This window comes from Letharia lupina (assembly GCF_014066315.1).
Source record: "Letharia lupina isolate WasteWater1 chromosome Unknown contig_21, whole genome shotgun sequence".
Lineage (NCBI taxonomy): Eukaryota > Fungi > Ascomycota > Lecanoromycetes > Lecanorales > Parmeliaceae > Letharia > Letharia lupina.
Window position 1 is genome coordinate 572,075 of NW_023502990.1, and position 15,610 is coordinate 587,684.

General features: G+C 28.8%; 2 protein-coding genes across 2 annotated transcripts; one reads left to right on the forward strand and one right to left on the reverse strand.

Moving 5' to 3' along the window:
- Window positions 1-865: 865 nt before the first annotated feature.
- Window positions 866-1,513, forward strand: HO133_005434 (uncharacterized protein; the record flags this gene model as incomplete). The annotated part of the gene is given in 2 exon segments (XM_037296344.1): window positions 866-1,004; window positions 1,020-1,513. 2 exon segments carry the CDS (start codon window positions 866-868, stop codon window positions 1,511-1,513), a joined length of 633 nt encoding a protein of 210 aa, XP_037148326.1.
- An 8,722-nt stretch (window positions 1,514-10,235) lies between these two features.
- Window positions 10,236-13,814, reverse strand: HO133_005435 (uncharacterized protein; the record flags this gene model as incomplete). The annotated part of the gene is made up of 7 exons (XM_037296345.1): window positions 10,236-10,655; window positions 10,715-10,913; window positions 10,962-11,215; window positions 11,266-12,821; window positions 12,871-13,215; window positions 13,299-13,386; window positions 13,635-13,814. The coding sequence occupies 7 exons, from the start codon at window positions 13,812-13,814 to the stop codon at window positions 10,236-10,238; spliced, it is 3,042 nt and encodes a 1,013-aa protein (XP_037148327.1).
- Between the last annotated feature and the right edge of the window lie 1,796 nt (window positions 13,815-15,610).

A 15,610-nucleotide genomic window follows, 5' to 3' on the forward strand; every position in this document is an offset into this window, starting at 1 on the left:
AATATACTTATAAAAATAAATTTTTAATCTATAATAATATCTTCTAATATTTTATATTAAAGAATAATTTTCTTTATAAATAACTTCTCTAATTATATAATATTAATTATCTTATTAATAAGTATATATTTTAATATTTTAATATATTAATTAATTACTATAAAGATTAAGTTATAAATATAATCTTTATATTTACTAAAAGAAAGATTTATAATAAAATCTATTATAATTTTCTTTTATAATTTTATTAATAAAGAAAGTATATCTAGTTTACTATAAAAACGATAGCGTTTTATCTTTATACGCTAATAGATATTATATATATTAATATACTTCTTAATATCTACGCGAATACTATTCTAATAGTATTTTCTACTTATTAATTTAAATATCTTATTTACTAGCCGGAAAGATATAATATAATATGGGATATTAATCTATCATATCATACTCTAATATAATATAAGTTATTAAGATTTACATAATCTCATATCTGATATGATATGATATTGTCACGGTACGCCAAGGCCTCCTCCAGAGCCACCACCCGATTGGGCCTAGCGTGGCTTGGCACCGCACATATCTGCCCTGCGGGCACATAGAATAATCAACATCTTTTACACCACACATGAATTCATGACCCAGTCATCCATTTCCTTGACAATTGATAGCCACACCTAACCCAGATCCTCTTCCAAGTCGTCTATACCGTCACTCAACCCGCAGTCACGATATACCGACAGTCAGCCCCCCCGCGCTTCCGCTACGCAGCTAGATTCAGTCTACGCAATCAGACAATTAGGCTATTCACCAGCCTACCAGACCACACAGTCAATCCTTTCATTAGGCCATTTGACATCACATCATGTCTCCTAACAACGGAGAAACAAGCGGAGAACTCGTGCCAAGCACCTCTTACCAAGCCTTCAACACACCAGATTCACAGTTAATGATCCCCGACCTCTCACAAGATACGATCAATGGCCTAATGACTGCATTTGGTGGTATGATGCGTCAAGAAATGCAGAGATTTGAGCAGAGATTTGAGCAGAGATTAGAGAGAATCGAACAGTTTTTGGGCCCCGCACTATACCAAAATCCTACTTCATCTCCCAATCCTACTCCGCCTCCCAATGCGACTCCGCTTTCCAGCATTGAAATACCACAGCAGAAACTCTCTCACACGAACGACTCGTCCTACCATACAAATCCAGGCCACTTACGAGCAGAAGAGGTGGGACACTTCGATCTACAACAGGCAAATGTGGAGAAATTTACGGAGAAGACTATGGAGAAGAACAAGAGCACGGGCAGCAGCAGTCCTATTCAAGCGGGCACACTCTCCACAATTCCACACCAGGCCACTATGCATAATTGCGGAGATCCTTCCCCTCGCCTTAACAGTGCTCCACTTTCTACCTTACCTCTCGCCTCTCAACTCGCCTCTCAACTCGACTCTCCGCTCGGCTACATTCGATTCGCGAAGGATATGGAGGCTATAGGCCAAGGATAGGTGCATGGATATATGGACGGCGCATACTCAATGTAGCTATCCAGGGATGCAGCCACGAGGACGTGTCTTTTTTTCATTCTTTGCGGGCATGTTGTCACGGTACGCCAAGGCCTCCTCCAGAGCCACCACCCGATTGGGCCTAGCGTGGCTTGGCACCGCACATATCTGCCCTGCGGGCACATAGAATAATCAACATCTTTTACACCACACATGAATTCATGACCCAGTCATCCATTTCCTTGACAATTGGTAGCAACACCGGTTCGATTCCGGGTGTGACCCGGACAGTCTGAATAGGTTACTTGGCACTCGGGTTCGGTGAGGATTTGGTGGGGACTCATAATCCTCGTGCCTTTCCTCGTGCCTTCCCTCGCACCAGGCCGCAAGTAGCTTACGGGGTCACACCTGGGGGGTTCTTAAATACGATATGCGTGTAGGCCAGCGCATGGGGACATGCGCCATTTTTCGAAGTGTGCAATTGTTACGGATTTAGTGTGCTTTAGGGGATTCTTGCTGTTCAGGCAGGGGTCCGCGCTCTTTTGGCGCTTTGGCGCAACGGTTTGCGATAAGGCACGCTTTCCCGTGACAGAAATCTTAACGGGATATTTCACGGTATAGTATATCTATAATATCATACTATGAAATAAAATATATATGAGATATCCCGTTAAGATTTCTATATTTAGAAGTATAAAGTAGCTATTCTAATTATTATTCTAGTTAACAACTAATCGTATCTATCTTCATTCGATATACTATTATAGCTATCACTATTATAACTATCACTATTATAGCTGCTACTATTATAACTATTACTATTATAACTATTACTATTATAACTACTATTACTATTATAGCTACTATCGAAATATAGCCCTCGCGTATCTCAGCCACCGTATTTTTCAGTTATCTAATTTTATACTATATTTAGAACCTAGCCTCGGAGAGGTTTTAAAGAATTAATTCGTTCGTTCTATATATTATATATCTAATATTTTAACAGCTATTACTATTATAACTATTACTATTTATTATTTAAATAGTCTATTATTATATAATAGCTATAATAGTAATAGTTATAATAATAGTAGTTATAATAGTAATAATTATAATAGTAATAGCTATAATAGTAATAGCTATAATAGTAATAGCTATAATTAATTAGAATAATAACTAGAATAGCTACTTATACTTCTAAATATAGAAATCTTAACGGGATATCTCATATATATATTATTTCATAATATGATATTATAGATATATTATATCGTGAAATATCCTATTAAGATTTCGAATCCATATCAGAAAAATGAAATAATATTCGACTCTATTTATATCATATCTTTTCGGCTAGTAATCTTATTAATATCGAAATATCTAGCTATAAAATCGTTATAATAGCGTTTTAATAGTTTTTCTTAAATTAAGCCTTCTTCGAAGATATATAATCTATTATTATATCTTAATAGCCTTTAACTATTTTAAGTCTAATTATTAATACTTTATATTCGCTTATCTAATATTTTACTAGCTTTACACTTTTTAATAAAAGTATTTTTTTATTAAAGTATCTTTATAAGTTTATAAATAAACTTATTATTTATATTATATATTATTTCGCTAGTTATTAATACTTCGATAATTAAATATAAAATAAGCTATTTATAATTAATAATTTTAATAATAAAATTAAGTCGCTTATCGATTACGTTGTAAATATATTAAATAAATATCTCACTTAAACTCTCTCTTATTAAAGATTAAGATTTTTTAAATCTTAAAGAATATACTATATTTAAGTAAGTTTCTTATATTATAATAATTCTTAAATTCTTAAATTTTTTTTTTATAGATACTTCTTCTCGAGAATTAATATCTAAAGAACTTTTATCTATACTTAAACTACTTAATATAATAAGATACTTATTATTAAGATTATATTTTTTATATATATAGTCTACGCTATCTCTATAAGCTATCTTAATAATAATTAGAATAAAATTTAAAAGGCTTTTAATTTTAGCTAGTTTTTATTATAACGTAGAGAAAAGTCTATTAATTAATTCGTTTTTATTTTTATAATTAAGACGTCTTAAAGATATATTAATAAGATTTATTTTATCTAGTTTATACGAAATTAAGAAATTATATAAAGAGAGTTTTATTATCTAGCGAGCTTATTTACTATTTAATATCGATTACTTTATAAAGTACTTTAAATTATTATAATTAATAAAGATTTTAATAAGATAGAAACTTCTCTTTAGATAGTAGCGCTAATATTTAAATATTATAATAATCGTAAAAAGTTCTTAATTATATATTTTATAATTATACTTTATATTAATTATCTTTCTTAAATAAAAAGCGATTAGATATTATTATTTATTTATATATAGTTAAGTAAATATACTTACTATAGCGAATAATAAGATATCGATTTTAATTTAAATTGAAAGTTAAGAGTTAAAATATTTAAGAAGAGATGCGATTATAAAGACGCTCTTTAGTTTCTTAAACGTATACTTTATAATATCGAGCTATAAAAATAATTCTAATTTAATATCTTTTTCGCTCTCTTTAAGAAGTTTTATTAAAAAATCTATAATTTAAGAATAGTAATAAATAAATCTTTAATAGAAATTTATAAACTCTAGAAAGACTTATACGTTATAATAGTCTTTTAATTTTAATCACTCTTAAATTATAATTATCTTATATTTATCTATAATAATATTAATAGTAAATATTATAAAGTTAAGAAATTCTATTTCGATAACGAAAAACTTATATTTCTTTAGACTTATATAAAGGCTATATCGTCTAAATCGATTAAGTACTTACTTTATATAATTTAGATATTTCTTCTTTATCTTAGAGTATATAAAAATATTATTTAAATATATTACGTAAAATTAGTTAACTAGCTTAATTAAAGTCTTATTAATATAAACTTAAAAAATTATTAAGATATTAGTTAAGTTAAATAATATTATTAGATACTTAAAGTATTTATAACGTATACGAAACGCTATCTTTTATTTATTACCTTTATAAATTTATATATAATAATAAGTATTCTTTAAATTAAATTTAGTATATTATTTAAAATTATTTAAATAATTAAGCGTCTCGCTAATTAAGAGTAATAGATATCGATTTTTAATAATTATTTTATTTAGTTTATAATAGTTAATATATAGACGTAGATCTCTATTCTTTTTTAGAATAAATAGAATTAAAGTTTTTATTAAACTTATAAAGTATCTAATCTAATTCTTCGCTAGAGCTTCGTCGAGATAAATTCTTAATATCGCTAATTTTATATTAAATAAATTATATAATAAGTCGAATAGTAACTTCGCTATAGTTTCGATAATATAATCGCGACTCTTATATAATAATAGTTAACTTACTTCTTTTAATAAGAATATATCTTTATATTTTTTTAACTTATTAGAAAGTTTAAGAATAACCTTTACGCTATCTATATAAATACTATATATTTCGATTATATTAATTTTATCTTCTCTATTTATAGTTATTATTTTAACTATAACTAATATATAAATAGTTTTATATCTTTTTAAGATATTCGCGAATTATTACGATATTAGAATCTTAAGCGATTACTTTTTAATATCGAAACGCTAAATTTGATCTTTTATATTTATTTTAATTTATTTATTAATTAAGACTAGAAGATTTAAAATTATTAAGAGATCTTTCTTATTAATAGCGTAGAAAATATATTTATAATATTTAATACGCTTTTAACTATCTTATAGATAATAAATTATCGAATAGATATTATAATAATAAGTTAATTTTTTATTTATTTATATAGGTTTTAATAAGAGTTTATTAATCTTAATTAGATTCTACTTAATCGCAAAACGCTAGCTTATTATATTTACCTCTACACTATTATCAAAATAAATTTCGATGAAAGTTTATAATTCGTTTTAATTATTTAGAAGTACTTTATCTTCGTAGATTAACGATAGAATAAATACTACTTCTATTTTTACTTTTATCGTTACGAAGTCTTCGATAAAAATTTCTCTTTTCTTATTAAGTTAACTACGTAAAGCTTATAATTATTAATTAAATTAATCGATATATTATTAAGATTTTTTATTTTCTATTTTTTCGATTTAATATAGATAGTAGTATAATACCCTTTTTTTTTATAATTATAGCATTTTATATTATTTAAATAGAATTTATTATCTTTAGATTTATTTTTAGACTTATAGTCTTAAGGTCGTTTATCTCTTAAATTAAATTTATTTTATCTTCGCGATAACTGCGATCTCTTATATTAAGAATTTTAATTTTCTCGCTATTAACCCTCTTATAGATTAGAAATACTACTTATTTTATATTCTCTAGAAGATTCTTACTTTCTATTATTATTCTTTAAATATATTATAAATATTAAAAGCTTATCTTATTTAATTAATATAATTTAAATATTAGCTAGCTAGTAACGAAGATTCGTATAAAACTTTATAAATAAGTAATATACTTATTAATTCTTAATATAGAGATCTATTTAAGCTTTTAATAATCGAAGATAATTATTAAATTAGCGTATAATTTGATTTTATTTTTAGTTAATATTCGTATACGCTTAGATAATATTAAACCCGCGATTTATTAGATTCTTAATTTAATTTAGTAGAAAGTTAATAAACTTCTATTATATATAGTTATAATTTAGAAATCTATTCTTCTTATTAGCTTATAATTTTTTCTAATTATTATTAAAAGATTAACGAGTTTAAAGAATCTTATTCTTTTTAGTAAGAAAGTTTTTTAAAATTAAGCGAAATATCTCGTTTATCTCTTATATTAGAACTTAATATTCTTAAATACTTTTTTTATAATAAATTAATAATTTCTCTAATTAAATTATTTTTCGAGGTCGCTAGATAATATTATTATATTTAAAATTAATATTATTTATAATTCTTTTTATTTCTAAAGTTATTAATAATTTCGATTTATTATTATCGCTATTACGATTATAATTTATAGATATTTTATCTCTTTTAAATAAAATAATCTCCGCTTTTAGAGATTAAAAATAACGTTTTTATATAAATATATCTCGATAATAAGTAGTATACTCTACTTTATTATTTAGAATATAAGTAGATTTATTAATCTATTTATTAATATCTCGCTTATTATTAAAGATACTTTCTTAACTATAAATAGTAATATTATTATCTTTATTACTACTTAATTTCTTCGTTAAATTATTATCTACGACTAACGAAAAAATCTCTTTATTCGAGTTTATAATATACTCTAATATATCTAATTATACTATAATAATATTTTAATTCAATATTATATTAATTAACGACGACTCGTTTTATAAATATTAAGACTATACTCTAATAATAATTATTATATTAATTTTAAATCGCTATCTCTAAAAAGAATTAAAGAATTAAAATTATTAAATTTAAAGAGTTTTAGAGTTATATAGTAATATAGAATTAGAAAAATAGATATATTTATATATCGATTTGATAGTAAAACTAATTCTTAAGAAAATAAAGGAAATTCGAGGGAAATCGCTTACTTAAGCTTATTTGCTAAGACTTCGCTAAACGTATATTAAGCGACGTAAGCTAAGTAATCTAAGATTCTCTTACTTAGAATCCTTAAGCTCCTTTTCTAACATTATATTAGATAGTCGCGTCTTATATAGTTTATCTTTCTATAATTAAAATATATTAAATTTCTTAAATCTATATTAATTATCGTCTTCGATATATTCTAAAAGATATTTAAGATATAAGTATTTAATATAATAGCGAAAAGTATATAATTCTTAATTATAGCGATAATTATCTTTCTTATTTAAATTATAATAATTTTAAAAGTTATTTTATTAATAATTAAAGTTAAACGTTATTTATAGTCTACGCGCTATAAGTTATTATTATTTATAAGATATTTCTTAATATCTTTTAGAGGTATAGATTTATAATTAGAAAGAGTTATAAAAATAAAGTAAAGTCGGATATATATTTATAACTTAATATTTAAATTATCTCTTAAATAAATTTCGTTATAATTAAGTATAAAATTGAGTTTACTAAATTTTATATAGAATCTATTAAAGGACTAGATTATCTATTAAAGAGAATTATAATTACGTCTTATCTTCTTATAACGATTTATCTCTTTATAAATTTTAGTTAGCTAATTTATAACCTCGTTAATTAATATATAAAAATTTATAATATCTCTATATCTTCTATTTAGAATATAAAAGATTACTTCTCTATTTATATATAATAGAAGATAGATAATTTAAAACGTCTCGATAGAATAGTAATTCTTATTATTTAATAACTTTTTCTTTATTTTAACTAACTAATTCTCTTATATAAGATTCTTATTATTAATAAAAAAAGAAGAATCTAATAGTTTAATAGACTTCTCTTTTCTATAAATAAAGAGTAAAACTTAAGTAAGCTCTAATAAAGTTAACGCTTATATCTTAGAGATAATTTATAAATTCTTAAATATACTTAATCGTATTATTATTAGCTATTATTAAAGCTCTCTATTATATTCTTATAGCTTCTTAATCTTAATACTAACTTACTTTAAGCGTTATTAAGTTTTATTTTATTAATTTACTATCTTATTTCTCTTAATCTTAAAATCGATATATTATTTAGCTATATCTCGAAATTAATCTTATTAATAATAGAGATCGCGAAGTATAATAAGAAATTAATTAAATTTCTTATTAACTTAATTACGTAATTAATCGATATTAATAATCTATTATAGATCTATAATAGCCACGATATTCTTCGCTATATCGTTAAATAGTAAGAATTATTATCGATTAAATATCTAAGTAAGAAGATTATTAACTCGATTTATCTTATTTAATTATATATTAAAAATAATAATTTCGAAATAAAGATAAGAAAGTTACGTTATTTCTTTCGATTTTTTAATATTATAAATATTAAGCGAAGAAGAGAAAAGAAAAACTTCTTATAATATCCTTTATAAGACTTTATTATAAATTCAAAAAATAATATTATATTTTATAAGGACTTTTTTTTCTCGTTTATAAATTATTTAAGCTATTATAAAAACTATAGATAGTTTAAATATTGTTCTTTTAAATACTTTTACTTCGCTTAGAGAATTAGTTATATAATTATTAAGTTAAGTAGCGATTTCTTTAGATTTACTAGCTATATAAATAAACTAATCTAATAATTACTTTATTTCTCTAACTAATTATAAGATTATTACGCTATCTCGATAAATATTCTTTATAACGTATTATCTATATAATAGATTTATCTAGAAATACGATAGTTTAATTTAATATCTTATTAAAGCCCCTATTAATAGATTTCTTAAATTCGTCTATTAATTTAAATATAGTAAATGAAGTAATCTAGTTATAGTATTAGAATTAATATAGATATAATATTAATATAGATATATTAAATAAGATAACTAGATATCGAATAGCTATATAAATAGAAGATATTAGATAGTAGTAGATAACTCTACTAAGATACGCTAAGTTCTAATAGACTATAGAATTAAATAGTATATTAAGAGAGATATAGAATATAGTCGTAACATATAGTAGTTTATAATTACTCTTTATAATTCGAATAAAAGTATATATAAATAAATAATTAATTATAAGATCGAATTTTATAAATTTTAAATTATTAGAAAGTATAAAATATATTCTATAATTAATAAAAAAATAGAAAAAATTTAATAGAAAAAATTTAATAATATTAATATTATATCTATATCGATTTTAATATTTTATATATAACGATCTTCTTATAGATAAGATATTTTAATCTTAATAGCTTTATTAATCTTAAAAATCTTATTAATTATCTTAAAGATTTTTTTAATAATCTTAAAGATAAAAATAACTTATTTAATTATATTCTTAAATTTTATAATAATAATAAAAGCTATTATAAAGTATATAAGAGTATAAAATATATTAATAGTAGTTAAATAATATACTTATAATAGTTAAATAAATTTAATATATATAAATTTAACTACGAAAAGAAGAATAATAATATCGCTTTAAAAAGATAATAATTCGAATAAAGAATTAATTACTAATGCAGTAGCTATATAAATAGTACTCGCTATGGTCATCTATCTCCCTACTATCGCATATCGCATAATGATGAAATGGTTGATCAAACAACCACCAACGCTATGGCCTCATAATAGACCCACTAACCCACAGTCCCACTGTTGCGAAAAGATCTCGGTGTGCTTGAGAGATAAAAACTAATCTTCATTGCCTCTCTGAACACAGATTAGAAAATTATGGACTTGCCGCCCTAAGTGTCATTAGTGACGACGTTTGACGGCATTATGCCAGATACTTTCCTGCTCTTGGAGCGGGCACTTTCCCGGGCACTTTTCTAGGTCGCTTTTCGGGGTGACTTTTCGGGGTCACCTTTTTGGGCTTCCTTTTGGGCTTTCCTTCGGGCTTTCGAGGGGGGTATAAGGTAGAAGATAATCTGGTGATCGAGGAAAAAATTAATTTGCGATTGATCAATATGGGCTGCTGTAATAGCTACGTACCTCAGCTGTTGAATCATGCTTGACTTAAAAAACCCCAAATAAACAAAACAGGCAAATTCCGGAAGCTCTGGAACTTAGCGCCAGCCTTCTAGTTCTTTCGCCTTTTCCTGTTCGTTTCCGTATCTTCTTGGTCCTGCGGTCTCTTCCTGATAATTTCTCCTAATGTCGCTTCCTCCGACTCTCCAGCCATCTTCGCCTCTGCCAACCTTGCAAAAGTCTCGCCAAAAAGATCTCCTCTGTACTTCTTGCCGCATAGAAAGAATAACTCATTACTGCTGGTTTTCCTTTCGTTTTTCAAATACGTGGCGACAGCCTTTTCTCCGTCGTAATCTTTTGCAGTACAGACCAAAACCCGAATAATCGTTGCGCCCTTCCAGTTCTCAAGCTCTTTGTCTAATTCCCTCTTTTTCTTATCCCGAATTCGATTCTTGTTGCGGCCTTGATAAGACGTTTGTAAGTTCGTCGTGCTAATCGCGTTTCGTAACTTTTTAATGGGCCCTGTTTTCAACTTTTGAGGCGCAAGAAGGTCAGTAGACCATTGGCTTCTATACTCAGTCCTAAACTCACCTGCAAAATACACATGATCCGACCGCGGAAGCTTGACTCTTCTGATTTTACTGAGTCTTTCAGTTCCAACGAAAAGAGGATATCTGGTCCAGCAAGGGTATCAGGAAAGTAGAAGCTAGCCACTGGTTCTTTACACTCCCGGATAGACTTCATCCATTCCCAGATTGGGACAGCGTGGTCAAGGTTGGGAGTTTCCCCTCTGTCGAATATTAGCAGGACCTAACAGCGACTGAAATGTATCGCAAACCTGCTACTAAAGCCCCAGCTGGTTTTTCCATCGTACACATGACCAATATTCTTCCCCTCAACCAGACGGTGTGTGGATGCCAATTTGAGTGGTTCTGGAGACGAACTGCATAAACCTGTTCTTGTTCCTCCTGATATTTCGGGCACTTTGCCGTCTCTACTGGCCTTGGAAAGTGTCTTCAAAATCTGTCCACGACGAATTTCGCCTTCTGATCCAGTCACGCGATTCGAATGATGTAGACAATGCCACAATTCCTACGAATCAGTTAGCATATATATCATCTTACGTGAGTATCAGTTCCTACTAATGCCAGCCACCACTCTGCAGCTTTCCCAAAGGAGCTTGCATCGTTCGCCGAGAAACGCAAATACTTTTTAACGTTACCGCTATACATGTCCCATTGCTCTTTGCGAAACCACTCGATGGCCGCCTCCATAGCAAGACGTTCTTTCAAGACGCCTACTGAGGAACTCTTCTCTACGACCGCAAATGCTTCCGAAATCATTTGATGATCCTCGTCCTTTTCGAACTTTGTTGGCATGTCCAGAAGATCGCTTTGAATGACAACCCAGCATAGCTCCTGCAAAACGTCGTTGTACTTCTCCTTCTGGAGCCGTGACAGCCTCTCCTTCAGGGATCTCTTAGCTTCGTCGATAGTTTTATTAGCTGCCTCAAGTATGGTTTTCATATCCAGTTTTCTGTGATTTGTGAAGTGTTCCTTCAGGTGGTCCACATAGAGAGCTGACCACAGATATCGTCCCCGAAGCGGAACACCACACTTCTTGACCTCGTCGACAAGATCCGAGTCACTTTCGATTTTCTGAAAAAGCCCACGCTCTTTAATCAGATTCAAGAGTTCTTGGGCACTTGTTAGGAGTGGGAAATCTGTGACCGTTTCACATTTGGCGGATACAATGTCCTCATGGGTTTCTCGCCATTCTTGAGTGCCTTTGATAATTGAGACCGTCTCCTTCAACTTCAGAGACGTTCCGCTGACGATGAATCTCAAGCCCGGATTTTGAAACCTGACATCAGCCTTGAAATCTAATAGAATTTGCCCACAAATAAGCTGTAAGGTGTTTTCATCTTTGTATCTGCCAATATTGCTGAAAGGAAGAGGGGTGTCGAGACAGCACTGCGCTTCATCAAGGCAATAATAGAAAGCATTTTCTTTGAGCACGGGGTCGAGGTCCGGCGTTTCATATCCCAAGTCCTTGGACCCACTGTTGACCAGTAACAGCAGCTTGAACAGAGTCTTAAATGGATCTGAGATAGAACAGGACTTTTGGAACCCTAGCCATTTCGCAGGTGTCATAGCCTGCTGTTTGCCGGCAACTTTGAGAAATCTGTCGAAGATCAAATGACGCGATAATATAAGACAGTGAAACCAATTGCGAATTTGGAGTTTATCAATTTCCATTCCAGGCATAATTTTGTCGATCTCCCGGAGCAACCTCCATAGAACGCACGAATCTTTTGAATATTCTTCTCTTTGAGGGTCGTACAAGTTGCCACAGTTGCGTTGCTCAGTTGGGTTCACATTACCGGGAAGGAGATAATAGCCCCATTGACTATGGAGAAGGCGTTCGATTCTTCTCGTTTTTCCTGAGCCAGAAACCGCATAGAGTAGGTGCACATCATCGGAATTTTCGATAGAGATGTCTTTGGAATGAACCTCGCTTGCTCCTTCGAGTTCTTCATTGTCTGTGTTGAGGAAAATCTCCACGTCTTTTTCTACCCTGTCAAGATGAATGTTGATAGTGTCATGGATTGCCTTGTTAACACCAACGATGGTCGGGGACTTGGAGTCAATGGCTTCGTGGAAAGCGGTCTTTGGAGACTGTAGTTCTAAGAAGTGAACTGCTATTATTAGTAATACCGAGACTTGTTCTGCTGTGTTCCGACTTACAATAGAACTTAAAGAGTGCGTCCTTCTTCTTCTCCTTATCAACATCTTGACAGAATTGCACGATAACTCGCATGTTATCTTGCGAGCTTAGACTGTCAAGGAATTGACAGACAATTGATGATCTTGAGAAAGTGTCCTTCCAAGGCTTGTCTGCTTGAGGGGGTACTAGTCGGTTCACCCAGCGTGGGAAGCTGCTCTTGCTCATAGCTATCTCGAACATTTGAAGATATTCTACTGGTTTGCCGCAGTACAGTTCCCTCGCGAGAAGGAGGAGAAGCGCTTGACCTTGGGAACCAGCAACCCACGAACAAGCTGCATACCCAGTGGCAGCTATGAATAGATAATCTTCAAATGTTGCGTCAGCGATTATTACTTATCAACTCGAGAAGATCGAATTGAATAGAGAGCAAAGAAGTGCGGAGCCGTACTATAAAGGGCTGTCTCGACATTGTCCTCTCCAATCGAGAGATTCTCTATTGCCTTTGGATCCTCAAATTTCTTGAAGAGCTCACGACACTACTTCTCAAATTAGCAAGAGATACAGAAATATCAAAAATTGAATCGAGAACTATAGTAGTGATCTTCTATTAGACTGAGCTTTAAAAGCAGAATCGAACATATAGAAATATAGTAGTAACATCTGATAATCTTGGTCATAATGCTTTTATTAAAAAACAGCCAAACGCATAAACAGATATTTCGGCTATTGAAAGCGTCAAGTAGCTTTAGATGTTTTCGTCAAATCATAATTGCTATACACTTACACTTGCACTTACACCTGAGCGACTCAAACGGTCGAAGAATCTCTCTTTGAGTTCATCTTCATGTTTCCATTCCCAATTTCTAAGTCTTTTGAGATCTAGCTCTGGATCAGGCCATTTCCGTTCTTCTGACAGAGCACGATAAGCATCTCTTAAATCTTCTACTACATCTTCTATCGACATCTCATGCTTAGTCTCAAAAGTTGAAACCGGATTTATCTCTCACCTGTTGTCCACACGGTTCTGCCATTAACGCAGACGCTCACAGTATCAGAACGAGTCGGATCCATCTCTCCAAATCATTTCAGATGGACTAACCATCAAAGAGGGGTGATTCAACTCCTTCTTCGAGGGGCAACATCAAGGACGTGTCGTCGGAGTAACGACGAAGTTCCGAAATCCGACGTCTGGCGGAGAACAATATAAGCTTGTTTTCTAGCTGCATTTGTTACGAGCGTACAGTAAGGTACGAGGTCATGCGACAAAGTATTCGGAATGGCCACCGTAGCCAAGCCGGCTACCGTACCACCAAAAACAATGTCTCAAGAGCTTCAGTATCTTCAATTGAACTTTACGTTAAATTGTACATCAACAAGAAAAGAAGTTAATAAAATTAGAAAACTATATATTATTATAGAATAGAGTATAAGAAATAATATACTTAGATATCTAAGTCTTAAAAAAAACATTACGTCGTTATTATTATTAATAGAAGAACTACGAAGTCGTAGACGCTAAACTTTAAATTAATATTAAATAAGTTTCTTTATAAAATATTATATAGTCGATATCGATAAAGGCTATCGACGACGATAGTAAGATTTATAAGAAACGTATTATAACTTCGAAAGATACTTAGATATCTATTAATAAGAAAAGTCTATTTAATAAATTTAATATAAAACTATTATTAAGTAATATAGATCTAAGAAATTAATTTTATAAATATAAAAAATAAGATTATTTTAAAGATATCGAATAATTTTAATTCGTTTAAAAATGCGATATTTAAGATATTATCGAGTTATATACTAGTCTTAATTATATTATTTATTTTTATAAATAATTCTAATAATTAAGCTCGTATCTCTTCTCGATATCTATATCGAAATTAATATATTTATTATACTTTTATATATAAGTCTATTTCTTAAATATAAGATTCTCTATCTTAGTAAGACTTAGATTCTCTATATTAAAAGTAAGACGAGTTATAATCGAGTATTTACTCTTCTTTATATTAGTCTCGTTCTTTACTTTTAAATATTACTTCGTAAATCTTTTAATCTTCTTTTCGATTAATCTCTTAATAAATTATTAATATCGAAGCTATACTATTATAATATATTTCTTTAATTTAAATATAATTTAATTTCTTATTAATAGATTAATTAAATTATAATAACGAAGTTCTAATTTTTTTCGTATATCGTATATTAAACTATTATTCTTAAAATTATATTTAATATATTTAATAAGATTTCTATATAATTTTTAAAATAATTAATTTTTTTAACTTATTTTATTATAAATATATCGATAGATTTTCTAAAGAATAGATAATAATACTTTATATATATTATTTAAATAATTTAAAAGATTATTAATTATAGAATATAAGCGATCTCGTTATCTAATAGATATATATTAATTAATCTCTTCTTTAAATCTCGCTATAACGTAGATAATTTTAAAAGTATTAATAAGAAAATAATTATTATTATAAGTAAGCTTATTTTAAATTCTTATTTTCTAGTTATTAGATAATATTTAAATTAATATTTATAAAGATAAATAGATTTAATAATCTTAAACTATATAGCTATCTAATTTATAATAAAATTAATCGATATCGATTTACTCTAAATACTTTAAAATCTCGTTAAATAAGTAAAGATAAGAATAAGAATTAATATTCTAATATCTTCTATAAGAGAGAAGAAGCTAAGATACTAGACGAAATTTAATCTCGCGTTTTC